General features: G+C 34.0%; 1 protein-coding gene across 5 annotated transcripts in view; it reads left to right on the top strand.

The window, feature by feature from the left end:
- LOC149078403 (mediator of RNA polymerase II transcription subunit 25-like) overlaps nt 1–21,792 on the top strand; it is a 41,021-nt gene extending 19,229 nt beyond the window's left edge. For 2 of the 5 annotated variants that reach the window (XM_089242055.1, XM_089242056.1), the window contains exons 11-20: nt 194–302; nt 1,589–1,798; nt 4,836–5,463; nt 5,640–5,808; nt 8,994–9,164; nt 9,319–9,420; nt 11,077–11,322; nt 18,892–19,071; nt 21,172–21,303; nt 21,433–21,792. In XM_089242055.1, the coding sequence (XP_089098181.1) occupies nt 194–302; nt 1,589–1,798; nt 4,836–5,463; nt 5,640–5,808; nt 8,994–9,164; nt 9,319–9,420; nt 11,077–11,322; nt 18,892–19,071; nt 21,172–21,303; nt 21,433–21,615 (2,130 nt within the window). In that variant the 3' untranslated portion in view covers nt 21,616–21,792. The remainder of the gene's footprint in view (nt 1–193; nt 303–1,588; nt 1,799–4,835; nt 5,464–5,639; nt 5,809–8,993; nt 9,165–9,318; nt 9,421–11,076; nt 11,323–18,891; nt 19,072–21,171; nt 21,304–21,432) is intronic. The other 3 variants (XM_089242058.1, XM_089242059.1, XM_089242057.1) reach the window with 3 other exon arrangements.
- The last annotated feature ends 416 nt before the right edge of the window (nt 21,793–22,208 follow it).

The raw sequence follows: 22,208 nt of genomic DNA on the forward strand, positions 1-22,208 counted from the left end.
TGGACTGTATTATATATGTATTTCTTTATTCTTTTGTCCTCCCGTTATTATTTATGCATACAAACTTTTAACAATTATTATTTTTATGGGCTCACAAGCTAGCTTAGCCCCTGAAATGCTTTGTGTTTTAACGATTAAATAGAATTTTCTTATTTTTGACTAGCATTTAATTTGTTCCCCCTTCTATTTCAAGCCTAATCCACCCAATGTGACGATCATGAGCAAGAGTCAGCCACCACAAATTGTGGGTCAACATCCAGATTCCATACGTCCACCAAGAGGACACTCACCCGTAACTGTTGGTATGCATCACATATGTTTTATTATCTTCTTGTCAAAGCTATGAAGTCAGCTATAAAAATTATAGGGACATGTTATAGGGGAAAAAACTGACTATTTTTCTTTCTGTATTATACAAACAGTCAGACTTCAATTAGCCATGAATTTTACTTTCAAGCTTGGCACAATTAGTTTTATGCAAATATATGGAAACCTCTCTAAGAGGCCCACCCTCCATTCTTTTAAAAACTTACCTTTAAAAAAGATAACCTCTTAATGGAGATGAAATTCAAGGGTAAAAATTCTGGAAATTGCTCTATAAGCTGGTGGCTTTCGCAGTGATAAACTAACTGTTATGACTAAACAATTATAAAACAATGATAATCTGTAAGCAATGTGTTCATATATTGCCTCAAATATACACTGCATATAAAAGGTAGTCCAGATGCAGATTCAAAAAGGGGTGTTGGGTTTGGTCTCCCGCTCCCCTATATTTAAAAAATATGGTGGGGGAGGGGGAATGTTTCTGTCCATATAGATGGTAATTGCATGGCCTTAACTTCCACTGTCATCCCATTTCCCCAGCACATAACCCTCTATCTGCACCTGGGGGTAGTCTGCATTCAGTGAAAGCATTTACACCCATAAATGCAAAAAAAAAAAAAAACTGTCTCATCCTAATTATCAAATTATATAGGCGAGAGGAAGATTTAATTTTGGGGGAGAGATAGGGAGTAAGCTCTTTAGTGTTTTGCGTGATTTAAAAGCAATGTTTTTAAAAAATTTATAAATTTTAGCATGGCAAAAATATTATTCACAGCTGATTGTATTGGATTTACCAGAACCAAAATTTTAATACTCGTAATTGGCTGTATTTCGAGCCATTAACGAACATAAGGGCCGGGGCCCTATGTGAATTTTGGATTTATTGGCGCAAGGACCAATTTGGTTGAATTGCCCCAAAAAATGACCATATAAATGAAAACATGGTAGAGTTCATCACAAATTCACATTTTTATTTGAGGCAACTTATATCCAAAAGCAATGTTTTGCAAAAAGCCTTCTGCCAACTTAAAATGTTCTGCAATAATAGTAATAATTTCTGCATAGAAGAGTTCTTGAATTCTTCCCTAGATTGCTCTGCAGAAGCACTGACTGTTCTGCATCGTGTGTCACAATTTTTGGTTTATTCTGGTTTGGGGACCTGTATATGTTTGTCTAAAGCTTTGACTAGAGGTATTTCACTCATCTTATGCAGCTATATGCTTCGATTCTATGTCACATGAATTTTACGTACTTTTGTTTACAGCTCCTCGCATGCCGTGGGCTCAAACAGCTGCTCCATCACCACCCACATCAACACCTCCAACAACAAGCGTTTTGGCCACTCAGTTGTCTATGGCACCTAGTAACATCACACTTCGTCATCCTAATCCTCAGATGTCCCAGCTTAATCAGCCAGTGACTATACCCAATCTCGTATCTCAGCAACAACAACCAAATATGAACACCAATCAAGGTAGTTATCTATGTTAATTATTTTTTTTACATTGGGCCAGTTGCTGTTACAGTTGAAACTAGTGTTATTAACATTTTTGCTTATTAACTTATGCGGTTTTCTTTTATCATTGAAATGCTTTTTTTTTAATTTGAAATTTTCTATTAAAAATTTTTTTTTTGCTAATAAATGTTTTTTTTCTTTTATCACAAAATGTGACTCAGTAAGATATGCATAAATGTCTGATTCCTCCCAGGCCATATAATTGCTTTTGTCTGATAATTACAAATTGATATTATGCAGTAGGGGTCATGCAGTCAGCAATGCCCTTATGAGCCGAAAACATTTGTTGTAGAATCTTTCATTTGCGAGAAAAATACAGTATATCCCGATCATGATGTTTTTCAATAAACACCCATTGTGAAATGCTATGAGCAGGAAGATGCTACAAACGGGAAATCGCTATGAGGAATATCAAGCATAATTTTTACACCTACCATAGTTCATGCAATTGTTGATTTATTTACAAACATTGTGAAAGATTTAGCAAAAAACAATCATTTGTGTTCCACTAACATTTACGTTTTATGTATGAAAAAAAAATGTATTGATACCTACATATTTGCATCTTTGAACTTGAGCTTCTTGATCAAAATTGAGATGATATTTGTAAAAAGGGGTGATCTCCTCGCCCAACAAATTCCCAGTGTAGACTAATAGCCTTTTCTATTCAAGTTCATGTTGGCATAATATCCAGAAAGTTCCTTTTTTTTGGTGATTTTTGTAATTTTAATCACTTTGAACCATAGGCGGAGATAGACTTTGAAGTCGGGGGGGGGGCACGGTCATTATTGCTAGGAGGGGGCAAGATGATGTCAATTCATATATACATATATACATTAGATCAGTCGACTCCACCTTTGACGCTGGGGGGTGGGGGGTATCTCCACCCATGCTTTGAACATGTCATCTCATTTTGAAATGATAGTTGCTTGAAGATTTTGGGGGGCAAGCTGAACTTTTTTGTTGCAATTCCCAAAATAAAAGTTTTTTTCTCCTACAAATTCAAGAATTTCAATTTTTCCTTCTTTAAAATTTCTTCTTTGCCATCTCCAACCATCCCGAGTATAATCTGAGCAAAAAAAAAAAAAAACCATTCATTTCAGGGGGGAATTTTGAACAGAATTTTCCAAATGTTATAAGTGGGAAATAGCAAAAATTTTGAATGTTGTTTATAACCAGAAAAAGTTGTAATTGTGTGTGTGTATGTGTGTGTTAATATAGTAAAAAAAAGTTGGTACCACAGAAAATAAATTGTATTAAGTGGGAATATTCTAAGCAGAATTCATTGTACTTTATTAACTAGCGTGAAATGCTCGAAGGAAACTTATTTTATATAAGGAAACTTGAGTTCTCTTTGAACTAGTCAAAGTCTGTCAGCTTTGTCTGGCTATACTGTGTGATGATTTGTCTTATAAGCTAAATTACTTTTATCCAACATAGAATACAGCTTACTGTATTTCAAAAAAATTTAATACCAGTATTAATAATTAGGTGTGTAAAACTGATTAACTCCATAATTTTATGCAAGAAAGTTTGATTCAGGATATCAGATTTTCATGATACAAGAAATTTTCTGGAACTAATCAGTTCTTAGGAGGCTGAGGCCATTCAAGTATCACGTCATCATGAGCGGAAGTGTTGTTTTGATTTATGTGTTGAGGTGTTGTTTTGATGACGGGGGAGGGGTTTGAATAATAGTTATATCATCAATCACCCCTTTATAAAAATATTAAATATTCTTACTGACATCTTTTCTTTGTATATTTTCCGCGTATTTATTTACTATTCCCCTGAAAAACTTGACCACGCTTCATGTGAGCGCACCTTGCACTATAGTCAAGACCAGACTCATTCACAGTAATTCCAAAAAATTGCTTTGGTAGCTAAATACAAATACTAAGCCATAACAGGCAAAATGCCCAACGAGGTGACTGAGAAAAAGATGCCCATAACAAATATGGATGTCATAGATTACTAAAATACAATTGCGTTTTGATAATAATTTCCAAAATTTTCAAGAGGGAGCTCGGACTCACTGGATGATAATTGGACACAGCCTCTCTACTACCCTTTTTAAAAATCGAAACAACATTTTATGTATAGCAAGTTTCCAATCCTTTGGGGTGATACCCTCAGCAACACTACTCCTGTAAATCTGCGCGACTGGCCCCAAAAATTTTTTGAAACTATTTTTTTTTATCACGCTGTGATTATGTTGTCTAGGGGGGGGGGGGGACCCCATTCTACTTTTAATCCTACTTTTTCTAATTTTTTGAGTAGGTTTCCTGATCATGCGAAAAATGATACCTGTGTATTCATAGCAAGTTCAGTACAGACTGTAAGACAGTGGTGGTCAGGCTCACTATGTGATATACTCTGAATGGGTAATCAAAATCGGGGGGGGGGGGGCGTATGCAGGATATACGTTCTGAGGGAGCAATATGAATTTCTTAGGGGAAAATTTTGTTCTTATCTTTTGAATAGCATTGAAATTAACATGAATTTTGATTATAACATATAAAGTTATTTTCTTTTGATATTTTAGTTTTTAAAAAAAATATTTTTTTGCATCAAAAGTAAATTTTTATATAGTGTTGGAAGGGGAACACATGAGGCCCCCTATACCTCCCCCTGCTTATGCCTCTGAACCCAATATGGCGTAGGGGGTGGAGAGCAGAACTGACAAAATTTTGCTGACAAAGAGGGTGGGGGGTCAGAAATGGCTAAAAATCCACTGACGTAATACTTAAATGGCCCCTTATGGCTGAGGTACATAATCTGGTAGGTCAAGAGAACTTTGATATATTTCCTACAGTGTAATTGAAGTTCCACTTTCCAAAAAAAAAAAAACCTTATGTTCATGAATTTTAAATTTTACATGATTCTTACATCTGTTTATGTAAAGATCTAGAAAACTTTTTAAAGATCATGATGGTCTTGATAATTGTGATTTTAATTTTACTCATTTTTTTTTTATTTCTATTCAATTTTTAAGGAATGCTTAATCAACAAGGAGGACCTCTCCGCCCCAATCAACTAGGTGTCCGAATTTCCACATCCTCCCCAGGTTCTGTTTCAACCATTGGCTCATCTGGTGGCTTAGCAACTCAGTTGGGTCAGCTTCAATCATTTCCGCCGCAGGGAAATGCTCAGGCACAACAGCAGCAGCAACAACAACAGCAGCAACAGCAGCAGCAGCAGTCTTCTCAACAGCAGTCACAGCAGCAGCAACAATCTCAGCAACCATCAAGTATGGCCGGATCAATGTCACCTGCCCAGGCTATGCAGGCTGGCATGCAATCAAAATTAGGAAACCCAACAACTATGGGACAAATGATGGGCCAACAGGGTGTACCCATGACGACTGCTCCGACAACAAGTCTAGCGCCATCACAAATGCAGGGAAATATGAGCTCCATGTCTGCTGCAGGTCAAAGTGGTGCTCCCCAGCAATCTCAGCCAGGTGGTCCGGGGCAGCCAACAAAAGATAGACGATGCATCTGGCAGGGAATGATTGAATTCCAAGAAAAACCTCCACCCCAAGCATTGCAACAGACTCAACGAGTCACAAACTCATTGCCATGCACTTTCTCATCTGTGATAAATAATGGAGAACCTGAAGTGTGAGTATTTTCACTGAGTAATTTTTTGTGTTTGTTTTGCTAGCATTAAAGCAGAATGATTGTGTTGCTGAAAATTATTTAAGATTTTATTTGAAAATTCAAAAATGGTATTTAAATTTGATTTGTTGCAATTATCATCATAAAACATGTATTTTGGCACTGATGTCTCATTTTAGAAATGCTGAGAAATGGCCAGGGCGATTGGTTCTTCAGCTCATTCCTAAACAGCTTGTTGTTAGTCACCTGTTCACAGTGCTTAAGACAGCCGCTCGACATATTCTCATCCATTTCAATCAGGAATCTGAGGCATTGCAAAAGCTTTGTAAGGCTATGGGCAGTGGATGGGTGAGTATCCTTCTTTCAAGGGTATCTGACCTATTTTGGTATTTGTCTTGTGTTGGGAGAACTGATAATTGATGATGAAAAAACTAGCTAAGAGACATGTGGGAATGTGTAGGTGATTTAAAAAAAAAGGTTGTGGCTTAAAATTACAAGTTCAAATAGCAGTGCTGGACTAAAATAAAAAATTGCCCTAATCTGAAATAGTACGCCTATGGTGGTCTGTATAATCTACCAAAACCTTTTTTTGCCTTATATTTTTAATTTTTTTGCCTTTTATTAACCAAGTGATATGCATTTACCATATTTCCCCCACATTACGTTGCATGGCGCTTAACTCCATGAACACCAGCTTTTTAAATGTTTGAGTCTGGTCTATTTCCTGCATGCTGAGAAAAGTAAAGTTTAATAAGGATCACAGAATTTATTCAAAAGACAATATAATCTCACATGCTGAATAAATAAGCGGTTCAGAATAAAATAATGGTTCTCTCATAATCTTGGCAAAAATACAAAATGCTTCACAATCTAACTTATGTTCCTATTAATCATCTAATCTGTTGAAACGAATATACTTGAAGTATCCAACATTTTTAATAAATCAAGATTTGCAGTAGCAAAAGCAAACACAATGCTCTAATCTGGTAGAGCACTTTCTATCTGAATGTGATAGTTCATAAAACAAAAGGATACAAAAATGCAGAGAAAAGACAAGGTTTCAAATCGCCCTTCCAATGGGTTCCTATAGTCCAGATAGTTAAGAATTATCTGGAATCGGGTACGGTAGCCCAGGTCGATGAGATACTTGCCTAAAGTACCAAAATATGTTTAGAGGTGTCACGAGTTTGATAACCAGTTCGTTCTTGTCAGAAATTTTCCTGACACGGGTACAACAGAAACAGGGATATGACCACAGAAAAATATTGCTGCTTCAAGGAGTCCCACATCAAGAAGTTAGCTCACCAACCTCTCTGTGAGTATAAAAAAGGCTGCTGTCCGGAATGGGTAATAAACTGTAGGTCCCGGTCTAATTAGCTCTTGTGTGCAGAAAATTACCATTGTGCGACAAAAACAATAAAATTATCTGGAATCTGTTTTCTTGAATTTCCTGGCATGCTGGTTTCCCTCTCCTTGCTAATGAGGGAAATATGGTATGTTTATTTATGAGATAGTGAAAAAATACATAGGTTGATCAAATATAGTTTTCCAATCATGAGATGAGCCTTAATTACGTTGCATCACATCAGACGATTCTATTTTCTTCTAGAAATACAAGCCCAATGTGAAAGCTCAATTGCTGACAAGTTATTCTCATGGTTGTAGAGCTATACTGTATAAGCTAGACATTTTAGATAGAATATTTTGCTTGTAATACTTAACAACTTGGCAATGGTAACAAGCCATCTGAAACATGGTTTTAGATGTAATAGGATATATGTTCAAATCTCTGAACGTGAATCAGGGATCTGTCCAGTCAAAACTTGGATCTGGTTTCCAGACCCTTCACACAATTCAGAATCTGAATAATGGACCCATCATTAATACAAATTAACAAAACCATAAATTTTTAACTTCATTTTCTGTGTACAAAATTAACTAGATTTTTTTTACTTTCCACATAATTACTTGCTTTTCACAAAATCATGCATAATTTTCACCCCCCCCCCCCCTGCCCTTATGACCTTGGGTATCAAATTCGAAAAAAACCACCTTACCGAGTTGTTACATTATGAAATGAAAGTATTGGCCAAATTTCATATCTATAGTCTCAGCTTGCCATTATTTCTCTATGCAACCTTTGAACCCCTTTAGGGGTATCCCATTCAACCCCTTTCTTAAGGGTCAAATTTCAAAAAACCCTTCGTAGTGAGTCTGTATGGCATGAAGTAAAACTACTGAATAAATTTCATATTTATAGCTTTAGCAGTTTCGGCTCAGTGATGATGAATCTGTCAGTCAAGACGTGATTTTATGCATATAGATATAAGATGTTTAGGCTCTGTCACATATAGAAAATATCCAGGAACTGCTGGATCAATATATTTCGCATCATACTGTCTAGATTATGTTAATTTTCTAATGAATTATGAAAGAAGTATTGTTTCTATTCAATATGCTTTCATAGCAGTGTCACCCTAATGCAGGGTATTTTAATGCAGTGTCACCCTAATGCCTTTTTTGCTACTGATGAAAGAACTTAATATATAGTTTCGAAATGTGTATAGCCGTGGTTCCTTTTTGTAATTTTGGGTCTACACATGTTGGTCTTTCCCTAGTATTGTCGCGCCCAAAAGGTAATTCATTTCTACATAAGACAACTTTTCGATGCCAATCACATTGTGACTGAATGAATTCTTTTCGTCGAAAACATCAACAACATTCATTCATAGATTAATAAAATTTCATAACTTTTGGCAGAAATTTCTTTTGTCTGCGATTTCAATTTAATGTGTGCTTGGTACTCAAGACCTAGATTTTCCTCTGCTTACCAGCTGTAGAATTATTTATTTGTTTAGTCAAAATGTGGTAAAATAATGGCTCCCCACATCCAGCAGGGCCTGTAGGCTGGGGCTCTCCCTCCTACAATGAATTTATAATGTGAAGAAACACACACACACAAAAAAGAATAGGAATTGCCTCGCCCCCAGCTAGAATCATGTCTATAGGTAAAATTGTTAAAAATAGGAAACCCACATTGATAGAACATATATTCTCTCAATATTAATATTTGCATAGGAACACTGTCCATTTCAACATGTTTTGCAATCATATTAGTCAAATATAATCATATAATCATATTAGTCTATATATTTCTATAGCAGTCGAAGTGACTACTTTCGTTCTAGGTTGAACTTCATTTTGCCACTAAACTAAGAAACATAGAACATTTATATTTTAGAAATCTAAGACCCTTAACAAGATGAGAAAAGTCATGAAATTTCAACAATCTGAGGAAAAACTGTTTAGGTATAATCGCAAGTCAAAGTACCTTTACAGTCAAAGTGACCACTTCTGTCTATCTAGTGTTAACTCTAAAAAAAAAGTCATTAAAAACCATTTGAAGCCATTAAAACTGAGGTACACATACGTGTACCCCTGGAGCGAAGAGTTTGTAACCTTATTTGTACTTGGAATCAAGTGTTATATTTTAATGATCACACCAATTTCAATTGATTTACTTTATTTTACAGGTGGGTTGTATCCAGTTTCCTACTCCTTGTGATGTTCGAATCATGATTATTTTATATATGCCTGAAAAGCGTATATACATGGGATTCATACCAAATGACCAGGAAGGATTTTTCAATAGCATCAGACAGATGTATGAAAGCCATCGTAAACAACAAGTTCAGAAACAACGGGCAAGTTCTTTCTCATAATTCTTTCTTTTCTGTGATGTACATACACATCAACAAAAAAGAAAACTAATGAATTAAACTAGAGCTTATGCTGCTTTTTTTTTTTGAATTATTACTTTTATTCCAAATTGAAATTTGAGTTATTTAATAATTGCAGCAAATTAATATGCAGCAAATATCTGGAAATTCCATAGCAACTTCTGAAGGCATGGGTATGCCGTCGTCCACTTCAGCTAATCAGGGAATGATGATGTCTCAGGTAATGTTCGTCATACTACATACAGTATATAAAAGAGTTCTATGGATACGCATATTTCTCTTTCCCCATCCCTTTAATTGAAAATAATTAAAAAATTAGTCAAACTTAGCTGATTTGAAATCCAAAGTCAGTGAAAAAAAGTTTGAATTATCCAAGTTAAATCTATCGTGGATCTATAAAATGACTGCAAATTGCAACTTAATCATCAACATTCACATAGGATAACAATTATCAATTATTAAAGTTTTATCATCGGTGACAAAATAGTTTTCCAGATTTTAATAATTTATAATTATAATAATTGATTTTAGCTGCTACATTATTCCACTGTTCTGGAATCGGCATCACTGTAGAATTTCTTGACCATGTTCAAAGACTGATTTACGGGAACAGCTCATAATCATCCGAAACTGTTAGGCTTATTTTTGCTTATCATTCTTATCTTATCAAAGAAATTACACTATAATATTACAATCTGAACTTTCTGTACGCTTAATGGCGACAAAAAAGATTCAGATTTTGAATGTTATACCTTGATCTATGTTGAAAAGCATAATCGGTATTAAGTGCTACACATTCTCGTTGCACTCCAGCTGAGCAATGTTAAAATGGGCATTAAATTATCGAAGAAAGAGTAGAGAAAGAAAGAGTAGTAGAGTTTTCAAACTTTTATTAGTCTTTAAAAAATTTGTTGTTCAACAACTTGATCAAGAAATGCAAAGTCGCGGTTCTTGCCGAATTTTTCCAAACTGAATTTGCTCATACAAGAATCATAATTTCCCCCCCAACTTCAAATTACACTAAAAATTTGAATTAAACAATAAATGTTTACATTAAATCATATAGAAAACTTAAGAGGAGTTCGTAAAGGTTTGAATTATCCAAAATTCAAACCAAGTTTTACTGTATTGCATGGTATAATTGATGCATATTTAAAGTATCCACAAAATTCAATTTTCCAGTATATGCTCATCTCAATCACAATTAACTAGGGTAACTTTGGGATGGCAGATTATTTTCAACTTTTGAATTTCCAGCCAGTGCTATGCATTTTATTAGTTCGTTGCTATCGATAAAACACATGGAATTGGCTAGAAATTTTAAAGCCGAAAATAATGTCTCAAAGTTACCTCAATTTATGGTACGCCTGATAAGCCGCTGTGGTGGTCGAGTGGTCATAGTGACAGACTTTCATTGTGAGGACCTTTGTTTCAAACCCCACCATCACCACAGTAGTGGTTGGTTGAAGTTGCTTTTCGGTGGTTTCGAGGGACAGATGTACTTGATCTCCCCATTACAAAAGGCTTGCCACAGAGAGCAACAAGCCTACAATGGTACAGTTATTCAATCATTACACTTCATTCATAGTTAAAAAAATTGATGAAAAATGGCAGCACTACACCTATCAAGTATTACACAGAAACAAACTTCATGTTAGGTTCACCAAATGTACACACACATTCCAACATGTACCAATTTGTTGGAAGTTCTACAGAGAAATATGGATGAGGTGCATGTGTGGTTTAGTAGTAGTATGTCTCATAATCAAGGTTGTTGATTTTTTTTTCATGATTCACTGAGAAGTGTCAAAGTGTTCAATTCAAAATGAAATTGCAAGAAAACTTTAATTTTTTTCCCCACCTTTATGTATCGCAGCCGAGTACTACAGGTATTGGTGGCAATAGCAACCCCATGGGAATGCCGATCAGCCAGCAACAAGTGACACAGAGTGTTCAGCAGATTCCTGCCCCTCCACCACCCCAACAGCAGGTGCCTGCACCCCAAGGCACGAATACAGTTCATTCGACCACCATGAATCAACCACCGCAGCAGCCTCTTGCCCAGCAACAAGCTAATAGTGCACGATTTTCACAGTTGGAGGTTGCTAGAAAAGAGAATCTGGTAATTTTCATTTTCTGTGTCTTAAATTTGTTTCTTGATTAATCTTCGAGAACGTACATCTTAATTTTAACATCACATTGCATGCAACCCCTGGCAGGCCCAATCTGGATTTTCCTAAAAAATCAAAGCTGTAGATACTTTTTTCGAAGAAATGTTCAGTGTTTGATGCTTGGATTGCTTAAAAAAAGTAAATCTTCATGCATTAGTTCTTCTAAATGTGTAACAAATTTGTTACAAAAACAGACTTTTGTAACAAACAGCCGCTGTTGTTTATGTGTGTTATGTTGCTATACTGTTGTCATCTTGTATATGTCTGGTGGGTCATTCCATGTCAAATCACCCAGCCATGACACCCATAGTCTCAGATTTCAATGATTTTTTTTTTATTTGTTGCATTTACCATCCTTATTAACCATGTGAAATATTATTTGCATATCTCTAAAACTTTTTGAGAAAAAAAATGTTGAAATTTATCAGAAACTGATGCAGGTGACTTTTCCGAGGCTCAATTTTTAAGCGGCATTGTTTGAGAAAATAAATCATAACTTTTCCAATTTTCAATATATTCAAGTGAAATTTTCACTAAAGTGTTCACAAAAACATACAGAATATGAATAAAAATAATTCATACACTTACATTTGAAATTTACATGCAAAAAAATTATGTAAACTTTGTTTTTGTGGAATTTTTCGTTAGAAAAAATACAATTTTTCAAACGTATTTTTAGACCAGAGGCACAGCAGTTACCAAAACAACTTTTATTTTAAATTTCTCCTAAATATATGAAGTAAAATACTGGAGAAAAAAAATAATGGTTTTTTGACCGTTAATATGTTTATTCTGGTTCGCAACACAAAATTCATCGAAATAAGACTGGGCCGTTCCGATTTCAAATCATTCAACTAGATACTGAAATGCAACCCATCATCCCGGATTCCAATTATTATTTTTTGTTTATTGCTTCTACCATGCTTGTTGACCATGCAAAACTTCATGTACATATCTCAAAAACTTTTTGAGAAAAAAAATGTTTTCTAACCTCACGAATGATGTCTCTTAGGCTAACCCCATTCAAGCAATATTATTTGTGAAAATATATCATAACTTCGCAGATTTTCAAATATATTCAAATGAAATTTCCACTAAAATGCTCACAAAAAAATGTAGATTATGACTAGGAAAGAAAATGTAAACCTTTGCGTTAAAAAATTAGATTGCAAAAAAATCGTTGAAATTTTTGATTCTTTTTATAATGAAAACACAATGGCTCACCTTTGCTTTTTCATTTACAAAAGCTCTCCTGCTTTTTGCACAGCATATTCAGTGACATTGAACTCTTCAGATTTTTTTCCTTGTTCCCCTTTCTTAAAGCAGGGGCCAGAGTTAAAAATTGCAGTTTTCTCCTTGTTGTGATGGTTAAATTGAGTCTTATTTCTAATTAACTTTATCAAAATAATCATATTTGCTTTCCGTTTAATATCTTCATTAAGTGTGCTTTGAGATTCATTTTCGGGTAATTCTTCATTAACTTCACAAACATTTGATTTTAAAGTGTTGCAAGCAGATTTAACTTTTCTTTTGGCATTGCTTGACTTGCACTGTGGAGCTACCCTATGAAGTTTAATTGGTGACTCTTCTATGTTCTGTAGAGATGAATTTATTTCTTCAAGTGCTTCTGGTTTAATAATTGACATTTTTCCAAGTTACTTCTCTACATTACTATCACTGTTCATCTCTTCACAGTATTCAGTTTCTTCACCTAATTTATTATTGTTTATATTCACTGTCCCTACAGGCATGGCATATTTTTTTCCCTAGAATGTACAAACCATTTTTGTACAACCATTTATTTCATTTATACATGAAAAATATAAGTTTACTATCCTTAAACCGTTTGTTATTTTTTTCTTATGACATTTTAAAGGATTAAAGCATGCTTTGGGATATATTTCATACTTTGAGAAAAAAGCTCTACGATGCTTAAACACAGAGTAGATAAATGTTCAGAACTTGCTCCACTCCTCAATATTGATGTTCGATGGGTCCAATGATGTAATGGATAACAGATTTTACACTTTTGCATAACACTTTTTATGACAGTCAGATCCAGTTTTTTTTCCAACGCTATAAATTTCAAGTGTCTTTTCTGACATTTTACTTTGAATTCCAAAATGATGATATAAAATATTTAGCTCAAATGGAAATTGTGTTATGATAAGAAAAATTTGCTAACCCTGAAGTAGACTACTTTATGGAGCACATTCTCTGTCTTCAGCAAGATCATAATTGAGACTTGCATTATTTTATGGGGGGGGGGCGCAGTTTGGTTCTAACACTTTTGTTTTAGTTTTCCCAATGAAGCAGCAGCAGTGACTTTATCATCACCTGCTGGGATGATAAAGTCTTATAATTAAATAAGACACCAGCTGCCCTCTGAAGGACAAAGACCAGTGTGCCATAGTTTATATCTTCACAGAAGCTATTATTATTTTTTACAATCATCATCACAACAAGAAACATCACATCTAATATATCACCACCAGGCATTATATACATTAGGTTTTCAATTCTACTCCCTTCCATCTGCCTCAGCTACAACAATTAGGTTGTAGCTGATAATTATTTCATTCTTTGTGATTTAATGCCTCATATTCTGGCTTTTTATCAGCAATTTTAAATTATTTCTTGGGAAAAATATATAGATGCTTGTGTTAAATATTATAATGTAGATTTTTTTTCACACAAGTATAACAATTTCATATTTATCATATACATTAAATATATGTTTATTAAAATATATGCTGTAAAAATCAAAGTAATTAAAAAAAAATGTAATACTGTTGTGGTAAAATAACTTTATAATTAAGCATGTTAAAAAACTTCAAAAATTAATCTATATATATGATTAATATTATCTGGATTTATCAAATACAAAATAATTCTTTATGCAAAAATATATCAGATTGCAAAAGTTCGTCTTTGTTGCATCATAAGAAATATTTATAGATCAATTAAAAGTGAAATTAATTATTCGGAATTTGAACACTTCTAAGAATCTGAACATGAAGGTTTAATTTGAAAAATTATTTTATTCACCCAAAACCTTTTTTTTTCACCAACTCCCATTTGACACATTACATTAACATTTCTAATTATTTCATGAATTCATTTAATCTTAGAATTTTAAAATTTATTAATTGTTTTGAATTATTGCATTAACTACTCATTAAACTTAATTTAGTGAATACTGTAATAAATGTATAAGTGTACATGAAAAATAAAATATAAATTTATTTTTACTAAGCATGAATCATTGTATTAAGTCAAAATGTACAAATATAATTAATGTAGTCATATAAGTACAATTGTGTTTTGTTACTCAAATGTATTAACTGTCAAAATAATGCTTACTTTTCTACAGTCTTCTTAATATATTAATAGGATTAAATTTAAAAAAAATTGAAAATTCATGCTGTGCATCCAAAAAAAAGTGTTTAAAAAATTGTGTTAAAAAAAAATAATAAAAAAATTAAATTTAAATGACTTTTTTCCTCTAAGGTTTACATTTTTTTTATTCATAATCTGCATTTTTTTGTGAGCACTTTAGTAGAAATTTCACTTGAATATATATTGAAAATCTGCAAAGTTATGATATATTTTCACAAATAATATTGCTTGAATGGGGTTAGCCTAAGAGACGTCATTCGTGAGGTTAGAAAACATTTTTTTTCTCAAAAAGTTTTTGAGATATGTACATGAAGTTTTGCATGGTCAACAAGCATGGTAGAAGCAATAAACAAAAAATAATAATTGGAATCCGGGATGATGGGTTGCATTTCAGTATCTAGTTGAATGATTTGAAATCGGAACGGCCCAGTCTTATTTCGATGAATTTTGTGTTGCGAACCAGAATAAACATATTAACGGTCAAAAAACCATTATTTTTTTTCTCCAGTATTTTACTTCATATATTTAGGAGAAATTTAAAATAAAAGTTGTTTTGGTAACTGCTGTGCCTCTGGTCTAAAAATACGTTTGAAAAATTGTATTTTTTCTAACGAAAAATTCCACAAAAACAAAGTTTACATAATTTTTTTGCATGTAAATTTCAAATGTAAGTGTATGAATTATTTTTATTCATATTCTGTATGTTTTTGTGAACACTTTAGTGAAAATTTCACTTGAATATATTGAAAATTGGAAAAGTTATGATTTATTTTCTCAAACAATGCCGCTTAAAAATTGAGCCTCGGAAAAGTCACCTGCATCAGTTTCTGATAAATTTCAACATTTTTTTTCTCAAAAAGTTTTAGAGATATGCAAATAATATTTCACACGGTTAATAAGGATGGTAAATGCAACAAATAAAAAAAAAATCATTGAAATCTGAGACTATGGGTGTCATTATGGCATTTTCCCCTGGTGATTTGAAATGGAATGACCCTGGTGTGATTCAGTTCAGATCAGGTACGAGTGAGCATGCTCGTATAGGGCAACTTTAAACATGGCTTGTGATGAATACAAACCATTTATACTGAATAAGAACCCAATTAGAGACTATTAACTATTGAATTTATTATAATTATACATTCTTCGGACCGGCAACAACTCTGGCATATCACAAAAAAAAGTATTTACCTGCCTGCCCCAAGAGAGGGTGAGTTAAGCTGGAAAGACAGTTAGTTACAAATGGGGTTGGGGAGAGTGGGCAATGCATTGCATACAAAAACCATGACTAAGAAGGGGGGGGGGCATTGATATATATATATATACAGGCAGATTCAAAATCAAAAGAAAATGAGGGGCTTTATACAGTCATATGAAGGAGAGCAATACATATGATATGTAGGAGGGAGCAATGCGTGGTATGGAGGGGGAACACATGCATTATACCAAGAGGAGCAGTACATGTTAATGATTCAACACCATGATGATAATCACTTTCATGTGCGTGCAACTACCTTGGCAATGGATGTTCATTTACATTACCACTGTACTCGTATAAGACTTGACTTTGGGCCTGCCAGAGAACCTTTCATTCTCAGGGATTTCACTCATTGCAATAGTATAATTCTGAATTTTTTGACACTGTCAATATTTGTGGAATCTGTTTTCAAATGTCATCCAGAAAAATTTATATTTTTTTGCAAATGAGTTTTTTGTTATGTAATTACATAAAATTCAGTGATTTTGTTACATTTTTCTGAAAAATATATTCAAACTTGGTAAAAGTTTTTCATGTCTGGAGCAAATGAAGTTAAAGCTGTCATTTCTTTTCTGATAGTATCAGTGACAAGAAATGAAATGTTTCGTGGAAATAACCAAAATTGCTTACAAAAGTGAAAAGCTCATTTTTATCAAGAGTTAATTATTATAATATTGCCACCTGGCAGTCGAGTGGTTAGGAAACTAGCCTCTGACTGTGTAGGTTTGGGTTCAAATTCCAGTTTGGGCATAGATGTCTACTAACGCTAACAAATTCCCTGGATAGATCATATTGATCTCTTGAGAATATATGAGGATTACACATTACGTTACCATATGGTACTAAAAATACCTGGTGCTGAGTTTTCCCCATATACTGGGAGCATTAGAGAAGTGGCAAACCATTGTAAGGGAATAAACATGTCTGAAACACATTGTTTGGGAACCACAGTAAACATTCCAAAAGTCACTGTTGAGGCCCTATAACCATTGCTGCCAACAGTGTTTTTTTGCTGATTTTGGGCATTTCCCAGCTCCAACAAACTTTTATAATAGCCTGTCGTGCAAATCTGATCCTGTTTGGTGTGTAAGCAAAATTTGGCAGACATCAGTCTAAAATTGTAAGTTTGTATATAGAACACACACAATCAATTTATATTATTAACTTCATTTTCTGTGTATGTGTCTGTGTGTATGTTCTCTATTCAAATCTACAATTTTACACCGATAGTAGCCAGATTTTGCATATATACCAAACAGGACTTGAACAATAGGCTACTTTGAAAGTTCATCGGAGCTGAATAAATGCCTGAAATAGGCAAAAAAACTATCGGGCAACAATGTTTCTTGAGCCTCAACAATGATTTTTAGAATGTTTACTTTGGTTACCCATGGTTCCCAAACAATGCATTTCAGACATGTTAATCCCTTTACATGTTTGTCATTTCTCTTATGCTCCCGGTATATGAAGAAAACCCAGGCAGCGCTGGGTATTATTGCTAGTTTTATAATATATAAAGATATATTACACAATAGTAAATAAGAAAAGAATATATAAAAAGGGATATATATATATATATGGGGGAGAAGTATATCGGTATAAGTACATTGGGTTTGAGTTTTGAAATGCTAGGGCTTTGCCCGTAAGATATCAATAATTGGAATTAAAAAAGACAAAGTGCCATTTTTTCACAAATTGTTTTTTCCAAAAAAAGAATGCATGTTCCAACGCCTGTGCAATGAAATAAGGCAGAAAGTTCTCTGACATCGATTTTCCTCGGAATTTCCATTTCGGCACATACAGTCTTTTTTAATCCCAGTCTTTATTATACACAGTGATACCTCAGCTAATGAAGATAATTCATTCTGTAATCTCATTCATTATCCAAAATGAGATTCCCCACAGGTTTCTACGAAAAATTATTTAATTTGTTCCAGGTACTACCCAAAATGTAAAGATAAGTTTTTTAAATACTAAGAAGTAGGTTACTATAAAAAAAATAAAAGCTGACCGTGCATGTGAAAGCTAAAATTGACAGCTTCACAATTAGATAAATGTAAATTTACAGCAAGATGAGATATTTGAAGATGTTTTTATTTTATACTGTGTACACAAAAGTCTGGTTCTGGGAGTGTCTATCTATGTGATGTAGTCAGCTCATTTCTGTGTCTCGTACATGAAGATTATTTTCCTTGTCAAGTTGAATTTCTGGACTGTTCAGTTTGATGCTAAGAGTCTTACGCTGAAAGAATGTGTGCAGGAAAATATTCAAGTTTGGCCTCTTTTTTTTCTCAATGCATTTTCTCTCAACTTAATCTTTCATGCATTTCACATATAATGGTTCGAAAACTGGAGAAAACTTACATCTGGGAGAAAAGATTCCAAGGGGCATCAACTAATTGTACTCATGTGACCATACTTTGGATGATGATTGCACGAAAATTCAGCTCACAATTTGGCAGTGTTGGATTAGCTTCTGTATTCATATCAACAGAAATATTCCAATAGCATATTCATTACCAAGGCGGAAAAATGATGAAAAATATCTTTGTTAGCTGAAAAATTTGTATGCTAAGGCATTTATTAGTCGAGGTATCATTGTTATTGTATATCTATGAGTTGGGCAGAAGCCCACTGAGGTATGCTGCCAGAGTTTGATAAAGATTGATTAATTTACTTTCGTGTATTGTCTTTATATCATTACAAAGCATATTTTTACCTATTTACATGGAGTCGGCCAGAAATTTTTATGACAAAAATTTTTTTTTTGTTTATTCAATTTTATGGCTGTTCCTGTTTCATCTGAACATTGGTATCGTGTTGAAATACTTTTTGAACTTGCTTGTGAATCTCTGAAAAAAAGTTTCCATTGAATCACTTGCAGCGAAAAATACAACAGTTACAGCAGACACTGGAGGCAGCAAAACAGAAAGAGCTTCAGTACAAGGCTGCCCAGGAACAGCAGCAACAACAGCATCAGCAAAGACATCAACAACAGCAGCAACAACAAGCCATGCTAGATCGTGAGGCTGCCATTCGTCAGGTAATCTATAGCTCGCAACAAATGCAATTTATAAATTTTTGTCTGTCTTAAATACGAGATTTTCTGCATGAGATCTGAGAACTTTGCTATTTTATTCGACGAAAGGCGGCACATAAGTTTGTCTTCTATCAATTATTTTGCATCTTTATGTGAATGTTCCCTTGTTATTTTTTAAAAGACACGATGTATGACAGAAAACAAACTCATAGATCAACGTCCTTCAACCTTTTTCATCTGGGGGCATGCCTAAAATAATTTCTAAAATTCTCAGCAAACGAAAAACTATTCATTAAATTGATAATGTTTACTGCCATCATTTTTGTTGCACACTTCTGAAACCTCAGCAAACCCCGGTTTAATCTTGGTTGCGATCTCATCCAAATTGTAATTTTTGTTGACCTTGACAAAAGAAGAATGAAAAAAAAATTTGAATAATATTTTTAAGCATTCAGTTAAAAACAGCTATGGTTTGTCATATATCCATAGGGCAATTTACCACCTATCGAATTGTGCCTGAAATCATCCTTAAATTATATTAATGCATTCAAAAAGTTCTGAAATTTATTTTATTGTTAAAGAATGAATACAGATAGAACTTGTTTATTTGGTGTTTCCTTCAAAGTAACTACCCCATGCAGTTATATATTTTTGCCATCATTCATACACAGATGTGAATGTGGATTGCAAACCTATTTTTGTCAGGTCCTCTAGTGCCTTCGCTTCAGAACCTGAGAATCGTTCTCCCCTTAAGTAAATTCTTTATCAGAGGAAAAGGGGAAAAAGTCACATGAGGCAAGATCGAGGGAATAAGTTGGTTGTGGAAGTATCCGAATATGTTTTTGACAGGTAAATCTGACACCAGGAGGCTTGAAGAGAACAAAAATTTTCTGCCTGAGAAATTACCACCCTTTAAAACATTTAAATTAACATAAATTGGTTATTATATCATATAAAGGGTATTTTAATCTTACAATTTTTTCACTGAAATATTTTTTTCCTAATTTTAAGTCAGCTTGGGGAGCACAGGTCCCCTGAGCAGCCACAACTCAGCCTTCCAAAGATATAGTTGCTTGCGTCTCACTGAATCATGTAGATGTTTAAGGACTCGAGTTCCTCTTGGTGTCACCTCACTGTCAAAATATTACATTCCAATACTTCTACACACAACCAGCTTATTCCTCCGATTTCTCCCCATGTGAATTTTCCCTCAGATAAAGAATTTGCTTAAAGGGTAACGAATCTCAAGTTCCGAAAAAGTGCAATGAGCAGTGACGAAGACACTGGAGTATGTGACAAAAAAGGCTTACAATCTGCATTTACATCTTGGTATGAACTATGGCAAAAATGTACAATTGCATAGGGTACTTACTTCAAAGGGAACGCCAAATGAACAAGTTCTATCTGTATTCATTCTTCTGTGATAAAAAAAAAGTTGTAATGGTATGAACCTGTGTTACTAATTTTTTATCTTGGTTATGGCAAGTGGATTGTCACAAAGTTTTGGAACGTTTTTAATGTAGTAATAGAACTTCTCTATACTGGAATGCTTATACTCCCCTGGGTGTGGTGATACGTGTCATATTGTACTTCTGTACTAAGCTGCATGTGAAAAACCTGGAAATGCTGCAGATTTTCACTTACTCTCAATGTACTGACATTGATATTTTATTCCGTAGAATAAATTCATAGTTTGAAACTTAGAGACAAACCATATTAAATTATTGATATATCTCAATTTTAGTATATTTTTCCCTTCATAATGGGTTGCGGGGCCCTCAGAGTTGCCCCAGGTTTAAAGGGAAAATATTTCCTCTTTGCCAATCTCAGAGATTGTAGACATGATGCTAACCTTTATGGTGCTAGTTGAGTATCTTGCCACTGTGTGGCTCACAGCCTTGTTTATTTGCCTGTTGTATTTGGTCGTGAAAATTTGGAAGTTTAATTAGTTAATGATTGAGTATCGCATAGATACCGCAGGGTGCTTGGCAAAGTCATTCTGTCTGTGAATGTTTTTATTAACAAATGTTTGCATATGTATAAATGTGATTTTTTGAATTGGGAAACATAAATGATTGACTTATATTTGTACTTATCCAACAGCTTCAACAACAGCAACAACAATTACAACAGCAGCAGCAACAGTTGCAACAACAACCTCAACAGAGGATGCAGCAGATGCCGCCAGTTGGTCAGAGTGGTCATAACCCACAGCTGAGGAATCTTTTGCAACAGGTTCAGTGAAAGATATCTATTCTGTCTTTTGTTTGCTCACATTTGACTGATGCTTATAATGATTTATTGATGTTTAAAGTTGAATAATTTTTTCTCATACTTAATAATTGTTTTTTCTTTTGTTTGCAGCAACAACAATTTCGACAGCAGCAGCATCAGATTCTGATGCAACAGCAACATCCCCAGAACATCCGTGCTCAGCTCGGTTCTTCAGTGGGACAGCAGCCCCAATCGCAACAACAAGCTCAGCAGCAACAAGGCTGGGACAACCTAGAAATTTCTCAGATATCTGGCTTGTTGCCACCTTCTTGAACGTGTACTTAAAGTTTATACAGAGAGAAATATGCGCTTTTTTTAAACCGTTGAACTGTTTTGGATAGATTCCATGTAAATATTTAAAAGAGCTTCCTTTGTGAAAAAAAGGGGGTTTCTTTTCGTGAAACCCTTGAAAAATGCTTGATAATTAAATGAAAGCTAGTTGAATTTTTATTCATGTATTTATCTGTGTATTTTTTTAAAAACCCCTTTTTATGGGGGGTTGGGGGAAAGACAGACAAAATCAGAACTATTTGGAGTGTTTTGCAACAAAAATTCTTGATTAATAGGATTACAAAAAATTGCTATTTATTTTTTTTATTTTCTCCCGAGTTTCGACCATGATTGTAAAAAATCCCTACTTTTAAGGGGAAAAAATATTCCCAAAGAATTCACCCAGGAAAAAAGTTTTTTTTTGTCTCTGTAATGTCACAAATATAATGTAAATTGTTCCCATTTTGCATCAAATCGCAAAAACAATATTCCATTTTCTGGGGGAAAAAAGCAAAAATTCACTAAACATCTAGTGTATACCTCCTCTAAGGTCAATTCAGCCTTTCAGCATCCAAAAGCAGTGAGTTGACTAGTAT

This window comes from Pholcus phalangioides, unplaced genomic scaffold, assembly GCF_987345545.1.
Source record: "Pholcus phalangioides strain wild (caught in Gottingen) unplaced genomic scaffold, Ppha-v1.0 ptg000014l_1, whole genome shotgun sequence".
In the NCBI taxonomy this organism is placed as follows: Eukaryota; Metazoa; Arthropoda; class Arachnida; order Araneae; family Pholcidae; genus Pholcus; species Pholcus phalangioides.